The 18,856-nt window shown below is 38.8% G+C and overlaps 2 protein-coding genes across 3 annotated transcripts in view; one reads left to right on the top strand and one right to left on the bottom strand.

Annotated features, from left to right (window-relative positions):
- Positions 1-18,856, bottom strand: part of PI4KA (phosphatidylinositol 4-kinase alpha) — a 119,171-nt gene that overhangs the window by 51,085 nt on the left and 49,230 nt on the right. For both annotated transcript variants that reach the window (XM_075216171.1, XM_075216180.1), the window contains exons 19-25: positions 17,455-17,505; positions 8,802-8,910; positions 3,920-4,056; positions 3,703-3,836; positions 3,534-3,616; positions 2,835-2,905; positions 1,179-1,303 (exon numbers count right to left, since the gene is read on the bottom strand). In XM_075216171.1, coding sequence (XP_075072272.1) covers positions 1,179-1,303; positions 2,835-2,905; positions 3,534-3,616; positions 3,703-3,836; positions 3,920-4,056; positions 8,802-8,910; positions 17,455-17,505 — 710 coding nt within the window. The remainder of the gene's footprint in view (positions 1-1,178; positions 1,304-2,834; positions 2,906-3,533; positions 3,617-3,702; positions 3,837-3,919; positions 4,057-8,801; positions 8,911-17,454; positions 17,506-18,856) is intronic.
- SERPIND1 (serpin family D member 1) lies at positions 10,208-16,293 on the top strand. The gene is made up of 5 exons (XM_075216157.1): positions 10,208-10,329; positions 10,662-11,535; positions 11,766-12,039; positions 14,059-14,203; positions 15,314-16,293. The coding sequence occupies exons 2-5, from the start codon at positions 10,692-10,694 to the stop codon at positions 15,503-15,505; spliced, it is 1,455 nt and encodes a 484-aa protein (XP_075072258.1). The 5' UTR covers positions 10,208-10,329; positions 10,662-10,691; the 3' UTR covers positions 15,506-16,293.

Here is an 18,856-nt window from a genome sequence, read left to right as displayed (position 1 = left end):
AAGCATGTCCTGGGACATTTTTTTAAATCTCCCATCTAAACTTCCAGGATTTTGGTCCCAGAAGTCTGGTGTCAGCTCCAAGTTGAATATGGCCCCAGGAGTAAAGAAACCTGATCTCACGGCGCAGATAGATCTCTCTTTCAGCTCAGCTGTGGTGCTTTGCTACCTGGGACCCCAAGGGGCCAGCACACTGTCAGAGTTTATTACTATCCATGTGCCGCTACCAGAAGGATCTCCGGTGCATCTGAATCCAGTCTCCCTAAGTAGGCAATCGGGTTGTAGCAGCATGAATATTACCGGTCTCCTTCTCACACTCTTGTTCCTGCAGGATTCATGCAAACCCTGCACAAGCACGGTGGGCCTCCCAACAATGTCTACTGCGTCCCCCAGGATGAGCAATTTACTGCATTATAAGATACAGTTTCTATTTTTAAACACATACATTTACAAGAAATACATTTTCAGATAAATGTCAAACATTGCATTATATTTAATACACAAAAGCATAGTATTGCACTTTAAGTTAAATAGGTCCTTGCAGCATGTACGGGAAAAGGCTGAGAGAAGGGGGACCAGCCACACCTGACTACATAATTACTAAAGAACTTGCTCTGCTAATGCAATGCTTCAGATGTGTTCCCGTGACCTACAGAAAATGACAAACACTGTAATTCTTTCACCCCAGTTGTCCTGTGTGAGCTCAGTATCCTGACGCAATGCTCTGCATGCTACCAAGCAGTCCTGATCCACAGTAAACAGTCGGCAGAATCCAGCCAGAGTAACCAGCAAACAGGCGCTGCAGCCATCACACACACCTCCCAGGTGCAAGTGGTTACAGCTGACACCTACTCTCCGTGAGTGTCTGGTTTGTCCAAACAGCACAAGTAGGAGTGGTCAGTAATAGCAGGTTACTGACAGAAAGCAAAACCCAAAGCAATCTGTAAGGCCCCGACAAGGTGGTAAAGTAAGCCCATACTGTCACAATGCCTTAACAATACAAACTTTGGGAATTAATAAAACAGAAAAAAACAAATAGCTCTTATACAGTTACATGCCCAAACAAATGTAATAAGTAAAAATGAGCAAAGTTTTTATTTTATACTTCCCAACTGGACAAGGAATAATATAAACAGACAAATCGCAAATAAATATAAGTAAGATGAGCATTTAATACTCACTTGTCTACCAGTCCAGATAAATACTTGTCTGCAACCCTCCTTATGCGTTTATGAATGTGATTGAAGTTCACAAGCAGGAACTGAGCATGGCGCTCCAACTCTTCCTCATTCTCCTTTGTTTTAGGCTACAAGAATGAAGTGAAGGTCATAAAATAACAAAACAGATTAATGGTTACTGCAGAAAACCTCTATCCTCTCTAAAATTGCATTTATTTATGAAGGAGGCACACACAGGCCATATGCCTTTAAAAAAGTAAATCATAGCAGCCAATCAGATGTTTGATTTCTGTAGTAATAAACAAATTGCTGATTGGGTTGGGTTATAACAGCAATCATATATATGTGCTTGCGTGCGGAAACATTGATATATAAGCAACTACAATTTTCACTTTTTTATAAGCAAGATGATTTAAACATGTTTTATGTACTATTAACATAAAAAAAACCTTCACGGTATATTCCCTGTTTTCTTTTGCTGCCAGTAGAACCAATCGAGTCTTCAAAAAAGTCAGGTTGCAATTACTTTAGAATACACTACCTGGTAAAAACCTCAGCAAAAGAGGACCGTAAAAATCAAAGCAGATTATAAGTTTGATAAGGAAGACTAGCAGGAAAAAACTGCAGACAGCACCATACTTATTTATTCTGTGCAAGCGGCAAAGGCGCTTACTTGCTTCATTGTTTCAGGGAGGTCTAATGGACCACTCAGAGATCCACAACAGCATGTGCTTTGAAAAAATTCTGGGGTATGTTTCAGGAGATATTATAATGTGGCTCTACAGTGGCAATAGTGGAATACTCCCTTATTCTTCCTTCAAAGGAAGTGGGGCATTGTGTCATTTAAAATGTATACACTCATTTATATAGTTAAATTCTTTTTTTCTTTTTTTTTTTTTTGTATTTAAATCTTCTACAAGAAGATGACAATGACATTGATGTGTGCCTCTACATTAGAAGGCTACATGATTAGTTTAAAGGGTTAGCTCCTCTCTACTCTAGAATATCCATAGTTTGTACCAAAGCACAAATAAGAATCAATCTACAGATCATTTAAATATGAGGGTTGCACAGGCTGCTCCGAAAGTGGAATTGCACATGCATCATTAGGGATATGGAAGGCCTGGACCACATTTCATGAAAGAAAATACTAGCTATGTAGTGCAAGTTTGTACAGTTTATGTTAGTGTAGATACCAGGATCCATGTGGCTGATACGGCACTCAAAGCAATTGTGTGCCACTATCCGAAAGTTGGATCTCTAGAGAGAACTGAAAAAAGGGAATCTCAAGATCAGTAATTTTTATTCACTTCAGTTGTGCTGTGATATTACATTTCCAGTATATTTGGTGCATTTGTTGTTTGAATTCAATTCACATAATAGAATTAAAGAAGCTCCTTGCACCTAATTCATGTGTATCTATTTAAAAGTGACAAAATAGACTGAGACTTCCTCAGTTAACCTCATAGTGGCATTGTACATGATGCACCAAGAATCTACAGGTGACTCATACGTTTGGAGAAACCGAGTAGATAAACTATGTAAGCATATGAAGTGTTGTCCCAAAGCAGTTCCACCATGCTCCAAGAGAACCAGTGTTACATAATTATTATATATCATACCATTTTGTAGATTTCAAGCCTACACACCAACTCTTACCTTATCAGCCATCACTGCTAGGAAGGCATCAAATACCTTATCGGCTACCGCAACAACACACTGCATCATCCCTGCACGAAATAGGACAGAACTGAAACCTTCTAATTTGTGCTAGATCACACAACATAACAACCAAGGTAAGTGCTTGCACTCTGTAATGCAATGCAGATGAGCTCAATAAACTAAGATATTAAGTACAATAAACAGATGATGATGATGCATCAAAGACAACTTTATAACCCCACCTTTAAAGAACCTATGAGCCTATAAATTGATTGAGAAACTTCCACTTCTGTATAGCTTTATAACGTAGACTTAATCATACCTTTGACTATAATACTACAATGCAGTTGTAAAAGCGGTTTCAAGAAAACCACTCTAAGGGCTTTTAAAGAAAAGAGGTTTCCTTCTAAGTTTACAAGAGAATAAAATATGAGAAAGGTGCCAGAAACATTTCACCAGAGGTCAATTTAGGTTATTGTGAGAAAATGTTGTGGGAGTCATTTTCTCTCAATAGCCTCCTACTTTTTGAACCTCACTGCCGTTTAGGCAGATAGCATACGTAGCACGGCATAGTGCTATAGAGAGTCCTGTCATCTCTATTTTCCTGCCAGTATTAACAAAGACAAACTTTCATGTGGACGAGTCGTTACATTGAGTTATGAAATGTGGATACAAGTGCAACATAATAAAACTCACCTGATTTATCTTTCTGGATAGCCTTGTCCTCAAAATAAAAGAACATGACCTGGAACCGATCCTTATCTGTTGAGTGCAAGACCCTAATAGAAAACCATATTGTATCAAAGAACATTGAAGGCAGCACACAAAATAATCTAAATGTATCTAAGCCGACAGGAATACTCACCTCATGTGCTCCAGGCGATATACAGAGAGCAGATAAGTGGACATGGCAAAGTCAAGCTTGTTGATGAGTGCAGATACCTCAGGAGCAGGATCCAGCAGATTGATAATGGTACTCCTTAGCTCATTTAGTTCTGCCTGCACAGGAAATACCAGCAGTCTTAAAATGTGTCACACATAATAGCCAATAGCAAACAGGGCAAACTTTTGAAGGTTCTCACCGATGTCACAGTGTCGTTCTTCATTGCAGAGTTGTACTGCAGGACAGAACGCAAAGGCTCCTTACTGGGAAACGTCAGCAAGGGTGACTTAGTAGCTATTTCACAGACTCCTTCATACCACTCCTCAGGCCAGAGACCTACAGAATACAGCCAATACAAAACAAATTCATGAAGCACAGATAAACAGTATCAAAAAGAGTCCTGTCGAGCTCAGAGAAACATTTCCAAAGAATAATTCAGCAAAATTATAGACAGATAGACAGTGCTAAATGGGCCAAGTGAATTGTAGAGTACATGTATTGTATTTGTTAAAAGAAGTGAGCAGACATGCAGACAGACCTGTATAGAAGGCACATGTAGAAATTCATAGAGAAAAGTTACAGCAGAGAAAGTAGCAGTAATATAGCTCTCATCCTGTAGGCAAGTGTTCCTAACTCAAGAGTCTGTGTTTCTAAAAAAGTATTGCAGCCAATAGCTAATCTGTATCATAATATTATAATATCATAATATTAATATAATATAATAGCAGAGCATGTTACATATTGAGAGACTTCCAGTGCATATTCCAATAACAATATGCAAAGCACAGCAATAAAAGTAGAGAAATAATATGATTTTTGTACTTATGTGAAATCCTTTTATCTGAATTCAATGGGGTACACTGGAGACTTTGGGGTATAAAGAGTGGTTGCTTGAGCTTTTGGCACTTAAAAATTTAGTGCTGAAATTACAGCTCATCCCCCTTTATACTCTATTGGCTACATTCTATCCCTCAACACTCTAAGAAAACCCAAAAGGACAGAAACAGGAGTACTGAACAAGGGAAAGGAGAAAACATCATTCTTCCAGGAAACACACAATGCTAACAAAGATAACAGTGAAAAAGAAACAGAACAAACAAAAAATATTAAAAAGAGTTGAGAGTGCCTTCAGTGCCCCCCACTGTATACAGTGAAAAGGATTTAATATGAGTACAAAAATTCTATTTTCTCTAACATCCAGAAGGCACACTGAAGACTGAGGGTGTCCCAAAACTGTCTCTAACATAGAGTACGCTCAAAAGGCACAGTTTGCAACACCCACCATCCAAAACTGGCACCTTTGTATGCAAAAGTATTAAAACTGTATTACTTTGTGAAAGTGTACACCATAGACCGGATGGCTGCCCAGCATAACTGCTAAGAGAAGGGCCCTGTATCACAACGCCCAAGAGGCATCCACCGATCTAGTGGAATCCGTTCTCACATTTTCAGGGACAGACTGCCCTGCTCCCATGTAAACCTGGCGAATTACTGAAAGAATACAATGGGCAACAGTCTAAATAGAGGCTGGCCATCCTCTCTTGTATAAGTTTTATAGGACCAAGAGATCACCCGTCTTGTGCAAGTCCTATCCAAATAAGCTCTCAAGGACCTAACCACATCCAGGGCGCGAAGAGAGTCCCCCTTCTCTGGAGACATACCCTGGTCCACAACCAGAATTACAATTTCGTTATTGAAGTGGAACCTTGGGCTGAAATATAGGCTTGGTCATAAGCATTACTTATTCCTTGTGAAAGATACAAGACAAAGCCCCAAGCTCCAAAACGCTCCTAGCAGTAGAGATAGCCAACAGGAAGACTGTATTCCGGGTAAAGAATTTCAACTCCACTAAAACAATAAGTTCAAATGGAGAGTGGGGCTAGGGGTGCTGTGTAAGGTCTGTACATCAGGTAAAAGGGACGGTTTTCTCTGAAACAAAACCAAAAGAGTTAAAGCCTGGACCTTCAACGAACTGAGCTATTACCTGTCTTCCAGACTGTCCTGCAGAAATTGCAGTAACTTGTCCAGTCTGAAAGAAGAGGTAGGAAACCCCTTCAATTCACACCAGGAAATGTAGACCTTCCAGGCTCTGTGATAATTCCAGGTCTGATTCACCTTCTCAGAGAACACACAGACCTTAAGAATCATGGCTTAAACAGCCATGCCGTTAAAGCTAGCCAAGGTAAACAATGGTGGGGGACTGGACCCCGACCTAACAGGTCTAGTTTTAGCGGCAGGCATCATGCCGGACCTTCTGCCGTGCCGAGGATGTTGGTGTACCAAGACCTCATGTGGCGGGCGCCCCTGGCAGCAAACTATTTAAAAAAATATATATATATTTTTAATTAATTTTTTATTCCTTTCAGCGGACGCGAATAGGGGGGGGATGTTAAGGGGAGGGTGGGAGCTGTAACTCCCAGTCTCTGGACACACTGTCTCCAAGTCTTGCGAGGTTAGGTAATCTCACGAGATTTAGAGCATCCCTGCTCAGGCAGTCCCAGCAGCACAGCTTGGGTAAGTATGCTGGTCTGGGGGATTGTTAATTATGTCTGAGGGGCTTGTGTGTGATGTGCCTGGGGGAGGGGGGGGGGGGGGTGATGTGGTTAAAGGGGTTGTGATGTGGCTAGGGGGGTTGTGATGTGCCTGGTATCTGGTGTGCTGTGGCTAGGTGGGTGGCGTGGAAAATGTAATGTTTTATTATAATATATGAATTATATACTGCGTGATCTGTGTCCACTTATTGCTCGGTTGTTAGTATTTCACGTACCTATACATTTTCCAAACAGGTCCCAACATTCCAGGATGCATACAAGAATCCAGCACCAGGCTGTGAAAGCTGCAATAACAGGTGGGCGACAGCAACATTGCTTTAATATATAATATGTCATGTTTAAAGCGATGCAGTCATGCCCCATATTGACCACGACCCCAAAACTGTGGTCACTTCCCCATTATCGGTGCCATTACCTTTTCCTCTGTGGAAAAAGTTGCTGTACCGGGCCCCAAATACCTCTTGGCGACTCTGACTCCTGGGTCGGTCTGGTTCTTTGAAAATCACCAGAAATCCCTCTCTCTAATTTTTTTTTAGCACCCGCGGAAGCACGGTCAACAGTGGGAAGAGGTATGCCTGTGGATTCCTCGTCCTAGAGCATAAGCACTCCACATTGTGATTCAATTGAGACACCATCATGTCGACTACTCCCCACCTTAACACCAGCTGCTGGAAAATCTCCAGAAGAGACCATCTCTGCTGAGAAAGTTGTCTTCCCAGTTCTCTATGATATGAACAGCGCCGAAAATGGATGAACTAAACTGTTCCAGCCAATTTCATCTCCCTCATGGCTAGTGCACTCTTAGTAGCTGGTGGAGATTTATGTATGCCACAGCTGTAGCATTGTCAAGTTGCACCTTAATGACCTCTCTCTAAATGTGTGGGAGGTTATGACTGGTTTATTAAAGGGAAATTATGTATTGGATACGTCCAAGAAAAAAGTTACAGGTGGTCAAAACTTTTGGACAATTTTTGGAAAAACTATAATCATCACCCGGGGACATTTCCTCCCCTACATTAGCATATACACTGTCACTCTGAATGCCCTCTGCTTAAAAACAGAGTGTAGGAGAGTAGATGGTCAGCTCTTTGGGTCTCAATCTAACTGAAGGACTGTCCATTTAATTTGGACGTGTCCCAGGAACACACAAAGAAAATTGTCTGTAACTTCATCCCATTTGTTTTAATAACTGTATTACATTTATTCTGCATGTAATATGTTATATGTTCCTTTTTAATTTATATCCAAATGCCCTGTACCTTTGTAAATTAAATATAAGATTATTAAGTTTTGTCATTGATGCTCTAACAAATTCATTAGCCCTTTATAAGGCGTATTGCTTGACCATGTAAACCCTTTAAATGGTGGTGTGTGAATGTTAATCCATTTGATTAACAAGCCTAGTGTGTACATTTGTGTAACAGAGTATTGACATGTTAACTGACTGCTGGTGTGTTGATTGCCAACATGTGCGTAACAAAGGTGCAGTGCGCGTGCCAGTATATTGGGGTTCTACTGCCCTTATTCAATAGGTAGTGGCAGATCATAGGTGTGTAAAGGTGTGAGACCACTGTATGATTCTATAACCCAACTCACCCCCCCAACCTATTGAGACCCCTGCTATATGCTGGTCCTGGTACCCGGGAAAGTGGTGTGGGGGAGGGGCATTTAGATACCACAGCTTTTAGCCGGCTCTCCGCTCCAGGAGAGCAGCTACCCACTTACCTGACTGCCATTTCTCCAGTTGGGGTTTCAACACTCTCCCGGCCCGATATGTGACCATATGCAATCCTGGGCACTACCTGCAGTATTAGAGTGTCACCCCCTCCCCCCCACCCCCACTAGTGGGAGCAGGCTGTCTGCACCTCCACAGCCTGCTCTAGGCATCCCCAGCGATGGGATTAGGGACGCCCTATACAGAAGACAAGGTCAACAAAGAAAATATTAGACTAATATAAAACCAAGGAAAAAAAAACTTAACAAAAGTGCAGAAACAGCCATTAAAAACGCTCACTGATCTGTTGCGCACTAAACAAGAGTGGGGATTATATTTAGACAATGCAGTTTAGAGGGGAAGGAGCATTCATTTCAGGACTAAATTTGAAAGTTCCCAAGGGTCCAGCAACCACTCCCTAAACCCCGGAGTCTTCAATGTCCCCCATGTACGTGAGAGAAATGGTATTTCAAGAACGTTATCCACTGTCGCTAATCCAGTCTCTTGTTTTTGCGTACAAGTAAAAGTGACCCTTTTGTATTTAACTGCCCTTTAAGCATTACACTGCATAACCTTTCACAGATCCATGTATGCATAAACATCTCTGTCAGAATGCAGGTAAGTAAAGACAAGGCAGTGCGGCAACAGTGAGCAAGGATGGATTAACACAGAAGAGGGCAATCAGCAGGTAGGATGAATGGGAGGCAGAGCAGACACTTATCTAAAAGCAGCCCAAACCTGAGTTATAGGGAAAGAAAAACCATGCTACAAGGAGGGCATGCATAGAATAAAGTGACTTGTTAGTTATGATTTACCTGACCCTTCTACTGCAAAGCCCATTAGTACAGAGTATAACCAAAAATCTCGGAAGAGCTTCTGAAGCCGTGGTTTAGCCTCTTTGATGGGTGGTAATCGTCGAGTGAGCTGTAAACCAAGAACATAGATAAAATCCAACTTTTCTTGAAATGGTACATGTCAGATAGATATACAGTATGTATGTAGAAATATATATAATATATATATATATATATATATATATATATATATATATATATATATATATATATATATATATATATATATACACACACACATATATACACACACACACACACACACACACACAAGTTAACCCGTACATGATACTCATGCATTCTAGTCAAATCAAGCTACTTAAGGTGTTAAAAAGGTTCTTGCCATGCATTTGGGCCATAGCCCAGGCCTCAACCACCAACCACTTCCCACTGTCACCCCCGGCAACCACCAACCACTCCCCACTGTCACCCCCGGCAACCACCAACCACTCCCAACTGTCACTTCTCCTTCAAGAAATATATATATATTTTTTTTAAATCTTTATAAACACTTTTAACAATTAACAAATTAAATTAACAAATTAAAAACATCTTAGTATACCAAATTTCAGCCCTTTCTGAATTTTTTTCCCCACACACACTAAGAATTTAGTAGGTCAGTGTATAACTCCGCCCAGCAGGTGGCGCTGCAGCTTGGTTTTATATTTTCCACACACACACAGACAGACTAACACACGCCACTAGACATTTATATTATAGATACATATACACACACACACACACACACACACACGGCATTTTATGACAACTGCTTGTTAATGCAAATATCAAGTCAGCCCATCCTGCGGCAGCAATTCAGTGCACACCAATTATACTACACACACACACATTATATTTATACATATATACACACATGTACATATACACATATATATTGCACATTATATACACATATATATTGCACATTATATATATATATATATATATACATATATATATATACATACATATATATATATATATACATACATATATATATATACATACATACACACATATACACACACATATATACTCTATTTGGGCTACATGTTAAAGCAGAATTTTTATTTCTGTACTCCAAGTTGCATGTATCATCAATTGCATGGAGATGTGTAATTAAGATTATTTCTTATGATGCACATCTGGAATCTTGGTGTCCATTACTATTATGTATAATTATTATTCCAAAAAGATCCGACATCAAACAAAACAAGATTTTAGGGCACTTCAACATCACAGAGGTTGCTAAATAGTTATGCAGTTTGTTATTGTAAACTGGACAATGAAGTCCGGGAAGTGAGGGGGAGGGATGTTGAGGAGGGAATATAGGGGCCCCATCAGAAGGAAGGGACTTTGGCTGACCTGGCATTTCTGTCTATGACTGATGTAGCCGACTGTTTACTCTAGAAGGTGGTAAAGGTTATGTTTTAGCTCTTTTGAGCAACAGCATTATATTCTAGGACTAGGAGTAGCCAGGAGCTCTCGGGTAAGGATGCTTCTTAATGTTATATTCTTTATAACATAATTAAGTAATACTTATAAATATATATGCATGAAGTTGTATCAGAGGTGTTTATGGACAAACATATAATCATCTTGCATGAAAATAAACACAATGTGCTATGAAAATATTCGGCACAACCTAGTAGTAAAGTAATAGCACATTCAAACTTTTTTATCTCTTTTTCCAATCACAAAGCAGCAAAGGGAAGAACTGTGCATATAGTATGTCAATTTACTGAGCATGAATCTTGCTTACATCCCTTGTAGGAAATGTTTCTCTGCATTTTACACTCTATTTATCTAACATTATTTTAGAAAAGAATCCTAAGATTTGCTTCTTTCAACATGAATCTTCTACACTTTGCTACAAGTTTACTCTTTATATCGTCAGCATCATGCGGTGTCAAAGATCTGCATGAGCATTTTCAGTACAATGATGGAAAAAGTCCTTTGAGTGCACGAGGTATTTCTCCACAAAATACAGAGAGCCTCAAGGATGATACAGTGACCAATGACCTTATCCCTGATGGAGAAGATGAGGAAGACTATATTGATCTCGAACAAATACTTGGTGAAGACTATACAGATTCCGTTGATGTTCTTACAGTAAAGACTACAGAAAAAACGGGAGGAAATATATATGAACTCTTCCCTGGGAAAACCAGGATTCAAAGGCTCAACATAATAAACGCCAAATTTGGCTTTAATCTTTATCGGACAGTAAGAGAAAATATTAATGCAACTGAAAATATCCTGCTGGCACCGGTTGGAGTCTCCACAGCACTGGCCACATTATCAGTTGGTACAAAAGGGCAGAGTCAGAGTCAAATTTTCTCTATATTAGGGTTCAAAGAATTTATCAATGCCAGCTCCAAGTATGACACCTCCACCATCCACACGGTCTTCCGGAAATTAATCCACAGACTCAACCGTAGAGATTTTGGCTATACCTTGAGGTCAGTCAATGATCTATACATACAAAAAGATTTCTCCATTAGAGAGGACTTCAAGAGTAGCTTGAAAAACTACTACTTTGCAGAGGCTCAGGTTGGCGATTTTGAAGAAAAAGCTTTTGTCAATCAGGTTAACCAAAGGATCCAGAAGCTCACCAAGGGCCTGATAAAGGAAGCAGTTTCAAACCTGAGCCCAGGCCTTCTGATGCTGCTTGTCAACTGCATCTATTTCAAAGGTAGACATCTCATATATTTCCCTATCTTTATTTGAATGTGTGCACAAGTTCCAAAACTATTAAAAAGTATTTTAACTTTTTTTATGTAGTCTCATATATCATGTGAAATATTTTCTTTAAATACTCTACTGTATTTTTTGAAATGTGAAGTTAAAAAGTTAATACTAAAACTTGTATTAAAATCCTGCTTGCTCATGAAATGTGTATGAATATCTTCTCTTTTAACAAAGGAACTTGGGAGAGTAAGTTTCCAGTGGAGAGTACATACACCGCCAATTTCCGTGTCAGCGATAAGGAAACGGTGAAAGTACAGATGATGAGGAACAAGGGAAACTTTTTGGTTGGTGTGGATGACAACCTGGAATGTGATCTCCTGCAGTTGCCATATGTTGGCAACATAAGCATGCTGATAGTGGTGCCACATAAACTGTCCGGCATGAAGTTCCTTGAGCAGCAGCTCAGTCCACAAGTGGTGGACAGATGGCAGAAGACCATGAGTAACAGGTACAGCTGTGCTTTCATGTGTACTAAAAGGGGTTTGTTCACCTGGGTCTGGGGGGCAATTTTAGTTCATAAAGTGGTATCCATATATTTGTTAAATGAGTGGAGTATGGAGTCTCAGCCATCCCAAATATGAATCCATTGAAGAGGAAGATTTTTTATATGTTAGAGGGAAATAAAGAAATATACTTAAAAGAAAATACACAACTTTGTTTTTAAAATTGGTATTTCAACCCTAATAATATTTAACTGCAAATATTCAAGAATTGAAAATTGCATCCCTTCAAACACAAATTGTGTGAAATAGTAAACCTTTATGTAATAATTGGTTAATCGTGTCATGTGAAATATTTCTTTCTACCTCACCCCCTATGGGTAGGATCACTTGATAAACACTAGCGATCATAGCAATCACATGCGTAAACAGAGAGAACTTTTCATGCAGTTCCCTGAGCTCAAACAATTCACCAGAAGAGAGATGGAGCACTGAGGCCAGTAGTGCTTTTTAAGCATTCAAAGTGTCCATGTGACACAACCCTAAAGAGGCCTCACTATTAACTTTTTAATAAAGAAGTAAAAACCAAGAACTGCAGATTAGCCATGTATAACTTGAATCTTTTGTTCCAAAATAGTTTATTCCTCTCATTATAAAAGTTCTTATCGATCCCCCTCCATTTCCTACGTAAGAGTACTGAGAAGATAAGCAAAAATCTAAAAGGTATGGCTGCTGACATTTACTGCAGTAATTACTTAAAATGTAAAATTAGAATTGAATACACTTCCATTATATGGGAGGATGACAGGTCCACTTTTTAAACAATATTTAGTTGCTTTGTTTCAAAGAAAATGTTCAACTATGGGAAAGCACAGTCAATAGTGGTTTACATTGCATATACATCAGTACATTTACAATTAAAAAAAAAAACAGGGTAATGTCTATTAATGGTGCACTAATGACACTGACCACGCAGGGCGGGCATATTTACCATGGGAAAAATCTGTGTACCACAGTGTGTGGCCTTTGAAGCAAAGCCAAGAGGGATAGGCAACACAGAAACTGAAGCATCCTCAGGAGAAGAAAGAATCAAGCAAGGATTCTTCATCTGTTGCACCATAGTTTAAAGAACTTTTGGGGGCAAGCATAATACTATAAGTGATTTTTAGTAAGTGGAATGGCCCAGTGGTTAATATTGCTGCCTCACAGAGCTGGGGTCATGGGTTTGATTCTGACCAGGACTCTGTGTGGCATTTGGAGAAACCGGAGGAAAGCACGGGGAAAACATACAGTTTCCTCCCAAAGACCAAAAACATACTGCTTGGTTAATTGGCTTCCGCCAAAAAAAAGTATCTTAGTATGCGTGTATGGTATGTAATTTAGATTGTAAGATCCAATGGGGTAGGGACTGATGTGAATGATTTCATATTCTCTATAGAGCACTGCAGTGTGCACTAAGGAATTGATGGTGTTAGATCCTCCACCAGTTGAACTTTGGGGTTTACACCTATGGAACACTATGACCGATCAAAACCATAATGGTAAATCAAAAGTTCGCTCCCACCTGAACAAGGTATATGGAGTATGTCTTAAGAGAGAGAAAGGTTTATCACTTGTATACCCTGCACATATCTATGTATATCATCATCCAACGTCTTTTTGTAAAACAACTGCACAAGAAAGTCAGTCAAAGACTCGCTTAACTTTCCCATGATGGACGTGGATATACCGGACTTTATTTGTATTTATTTTAGGCAAGGGGGGAAATATCTTTTACATAGTGCTTTGTATGTCCCTTCTTCCCTGTAGGAGGAAACCATCCGAGAGCAAACATGACTTTGGTATGCACTTTATGCAAATGGAATGTGCCTGCTTCATACATTATGCTATCTCCTAGGCAGAGGTAGCTTGAAGGGACTTTGTACCTTATGCTTTGTGTATGTGTTAAAAAGAACAATGCAAAATGTACATTTCACAAACCTGACAGATCCACTAACACCTTTATTTAATTTTATCTTTATTCTCAGGGCAAGAGAAATTCATCTACCGCGCTTCAAGCTGGAAAAGAAATATAACTTGAAGGAAGTGCTCAGTAGCATGGGAGCAAAGGACATATTTACCACAAAAGCAGATTTCTCAGGCATTACTGATGAGGGTATCAACATTGGCCTGGTTAGTATGGCTGACAAGTGCACAACAATTTATAGCCAGCAATAGAATGTATTACTTATATAAAATAGGAAGATATAGTTATTAGGCATATAGAGGGAGATCTCGGATTTTGTTGAAAGCTGCCATGGTATGAAGTAAACTTCAAGGCTTTCCGTGGGGATGAATAGCAATAACTCCATCATAATGCCGAAGATTTAGAAACGTTAAAACATGTTTTGTTTTTTTTTTTATATTTTTCATTTTTCACTTTAATAACATAGTTGGGGACCTCTGTGTCACGTAAGTGAAACCCAAAGCTGATATTATGCTTTTGGGATGTTACTGATCCAGTCCCTGCTAAAAAAAAAAAAAAAAAAAAAGAAAAGAAAAGAAAAAAAAAGGAATATTGACTCTGATAACACAACACAAAATGGACAATATGCACATCAGGGAGGTTCGTAGGAATAACTAGGGCAGGCAAATTTGCATACCTAGAGCAGCACTAAGTCACAAAGAAAATCGTGGCTTTCTTAGGCTGATATTCAATGAGCAAATAGGGAGTTGACTGGGCAAACTTGATGCAACACGAAAATCGTACATGTTCAAAATGGAAAGCATGTAATTAAAACATTAAATCTAACTTATCACATAAATAAGACAGACAATTTTTATTTACTATTTAATTATGGCTATTTTGCAATTACAACCCCTAGATCAGCTGTCACAAGAGAGAAAGTGATGTCAGTATGCACTCACAACTTCCCAAACGCTTGAAGTACATGAGCGCAACAAGCAGAACAGGATGTGTCAAGCATCCAGGAAACCGCGTGTACGGATTGCACGCATTATAGACGTCAAAGATCTCTATCTTGACCGCCATTCAATTTGCAATTATTGCAGCTCAGGCTGAACATACCATTGGTGCACATAGTATTAACCCCATGGGAACACAGGTAGACCGCGCATACACATGACTGGATTTAGAGTGCATGGGTTATTCACCCATAGGGCTTGCAACTTTGTACAAATTAATGAAAATAGTTCTGTCAGGACCATTCAGATTGCATTGTGTTGTTTTATCTCCAGATTATTTTCTTTAGAGGATGTCTGTTTACATATTTCTTTTTTCAGTTTCAGCAACAAGGCAGCATCACAGTTAATGAAGAAGGAACTCAGGCAGCAACTGTGACCGGAGCCAGTTTCATGCCGCTATCCACTCAGACACGCATTATAGTGGATCGTCCTTTTATGTTTCTAATCTATGAACAACGTACGGATTGCCTAGTTTTTTATGGCAAAGTCGCCAACCCTACCATATCATGAATTAGACTCCCGCTAAACCTGGGGCTTAAAAGTTAGATGAAAATATTAGCTCCTTTTATGTATTTGACTGAGAGAAAGTATATGTAAAATGCCTATAAACCATAATTGAAAAACAAAGAGCTGTATGAATTCTTTGTGTTGTACAATGCCTACAAATAGTGTAAATTAATCTGCTGAAAAATTTCCGATTCTTAGTTTGCCCTGTGCACTACGTAACTTGACAAATTTACTATTTTGGTAAGCTTGTAATACAAGACACTACATTTATTTTGACCAGTATGTTCCAGGTGCTGTTAATTTGAGACACTGCAATGAGAAAACACCCAAGTCATATTTTATACAGAACTAAAAAAAATCACGAGCTGCGATAGGTGTCAGACCTGCGTCATATTCAGTACTTGTTCGAGGGAAAAATATTCTTTTTTATTTTTTATAACTATAATGTAATACAATGAATAGAGTCTTTAATAAAGCCTTGCAAAACATAACTGATGAATAAAAGCTTTAAAACAGTCTACAAAATTTTACCAAAAGCTGATGTTCAATAACAAACCAGAAATATACTATACCATTTCAAAATCTAAATGAAGAGACATGGTTTCTGGACAGCTTATCAAGCAGGGTTTGGCAGCCTTTTTACTAATGGATTGTGCAAGATTACTAAATATTTGTTTTCCTGCGACCGATGTAACCATTAACTCCTGTGTATAATGTCCCTAAGAGTTACCCAATAGTTTTGTATAAAGTGTCAGCATGCAAAGACAAATAAATGAAGGGTTCTTAACTTACATGTCTGCACTCAAAACACGGGTTCTCATACCATTAAGATTGGACAGCCACATATCTGTGTACTACCAACTGACAAGCTAATTGCAATGCCTAATTAATATTTGGGTGTTAACAACAGTAAAATATGTAAAAGTGAGAACATTGTTAAGACAAAAAAAAGATGAAAAAGGTGAAAATGTAATAGATAAATGTAAGGTTATGCATCTAGGGATCAAAAACAAGCACACAATCAATAAAATAAATGGGATAAATTTAGGGGAATCTATAATGGAAAAGGATTTGGGAGTGCTCACTGGCAGTAGACTTAGCAATAGTGCTCAATGTCAAGCAGCAGCTGCAAGGGCCAATAAAGTATTGGCATACATAAAAAGGGGCATAGATGCAAGGGAAGGAGGTGTAATTTTGTCACTATATAAATCACTGTAAGATCTCATCTTGAATACAGTTCTGGGCACCACTCTATAAAAAAAAAAAGACATTTTTGAACTAGAAAGAGTTCAGAGAAGGGCGACAAAATTGATAAAGGGTATGGAGTCATTAAGTTATGAGGAAAGGTTAGCCAGTTTAGGCATGTTTACTTTAGAAGAGGCGTCTAAGGGTGATATGATTACTATGTACAAATATATTAAGGGTCAATACAGAGTACTTTCACAGGACATGCGGTCACCCCCTAAGGTTAAAGGAGAGGAAGTTTCACAACCAGCAAAGGAAAGGGTTCTTTACAGTAAGGACAGTTAAGATATCAATTGAATCTGCTATCACAACCTTCCCTGGCAGTGAATTCCATATGTTCAAGAAAGGATTAGACAAATTTTTAGCGGGAAAGGTTATCTATGGTTATCACCGTTAATTAAAATTAAGTATAGTAGTGGATCCTGGAAGAAATAGGACTGCAATATTGGGTCAGGTGCCCCGATTGAAACAGATTGGCAGTTGCTTCATCTGGATTAATTTCAAATATAAGTTGGGGATCGCAGGAGATCCAAACTTGAAATCAATGGATTGATGTCTTTTTCCAACCTCATCAACTATATTACTATGATAAGAACGTCTACTCCAAATTAATTCCCCACCTGCTCAGCTCTTAGGAGAATGTATTTTACCCAGTTCCAACACAAACGAAATCCTGACAAATATTAAAAGGCAAGGGGGTTACTCACCACAGCAATGACAGGAATCAGGACTCCCAGGTTACCTGCGCTGCTAGAGGCCTGGTGAAGAACAGATTGAAAAATTAGATGAAAAGAGACAAACCAAAATTGTTAACTAAAATCATATTCACACATGTAATGAACAAGTAGTAACAGAATTAGGCTCATATCTGTGAGATATTTTATTACATATTCTAACAAATAAAATCTAAAATATAGTGAATTCTCATGTATGCAAACACTGTGTGGCATATTCAATTAAGCGCTAAGTGTCTCTGGAACAGACCCGAAGGCTCTTCGTGGTACAGCAACACTGCAGATTTCTTCACAACCCTCAGGTTGTGAAGAGAAATCCGCAATGTTACATTACCATAATATTAAAAAAAATGCGTTGTCGCGATGTTCTAGTTTAATTGAATATGCACTTATGCGCCCAAACTTGTTATGCAAGAAGCTTTATTATGCTGCATTGAAAAGTGTTTAAAACACAAACAAAAAAAAGAAAAGAAATAAAAACATAACAATTCTCCTCATTAAATAGGTTAGCAGTGTTTCTCACGGTCACTGTGGACTTGTCTGTATATGGGATAATGGGTACTGGATTAAGGGAACACCGATTAAAGTGAAATATTCATAATAATATAACAATTGCCAAAATGCTCTTGGTAAGAACAGACATATTTAGTTAACCAGTAGCACACACAAATATAGTTAAAAGCTGTAAATAGATCCAAATACGATTTTTTTTAAATCAAATATATGTAAATGACTCTATGAAGGTGTCCTTCTCTTTTGCCATTACAAATGTAGATACAATGAAATGCGTTTGACCTATGTCCTCGTATACAGACATCCTTACTTTAGCATCACAGCCTTTATATTTTAAAGTGATTTCATTATATTTCTAAATTGCTTTATTCAACTTTATATGCAAGTGAAACCCTACAGCTAACCGACACAGCTAGAAGACATCTTCTGTATAACTTAAGCCCAGCACTACCCAGAAACACTCTGCATTCAAGAACAGGGGACGGCCTTTACCAAAACATCAATAATCTGAATTATGACAAGCGACTAGGTGTCATACTGCCGACCCCGCTAAATGCGCCGCAGGTAAATAGCTATACCTACTGTGAGCAAGCCAAACTGTGATTTAAGTCCATTAATGTTAAGGTGTCATTAATGCTGCAGTGCAGAGAAGCAGCGCTAGAGCACTGTATCTTAGCAGCTAGCTAGCAGTCTTCAAAATGGAATATTTGGAGCACACGCTGCCAGAGAGATCTGATCACTTTCTAGCATGCAACATTTTTGAGACCTTCAACCCATATCAGTTGAATTTGATAATTGGCTACAAACGGAGTTGTCCGATGTGCTATTGTAGGTTAAGATTAATCAAAAATGACTTTTAACA

This window comes from Mixophyes fleayi, chromosome 1, assembly GCF_038048845.1.
Source record: "Mixophyes fleayi isolate aMixFle1 chromosome 1, aMixFle1.hap1, whole genome shotgun sequence".
NCBI lineage: Eukaryota > Metazoa > Chordata > Amphibia > Anura > Limnodynastidae > Mixophyes > Mixophyes fleayi.
This window is presented reverse-complemented; position numbering and strand designations above follow the sequence as displayed.

What these genes read in the sequence shown, in the direction of transcription:
- SERPIND1 (XM_075216157.1), top strand. Translation starts at nt 10,692, where the DNA reads ATGAATCTTCTACACTTTGCTACAAGTTTACTCTTTATATCGTCAGCA. An exon ending in CAGAAGACCATGAGTAACAG is followed by an intron (nt 12,040 to 14,058) that starts GTACAGCTGTGC and finishes CTTTATTCTCAG; the next exon opens with GGCAAGAGAAATTCATCTAC. An exon ending in AGGGTATCAACATTGGCCTG is followed by an intron (nt 14,204 to 15,313) that starts GTTAGTATGGCT and finishes TTCTTTTTTCAG; the next exon opens with TTTCAGCAACAAGGCAGCAT.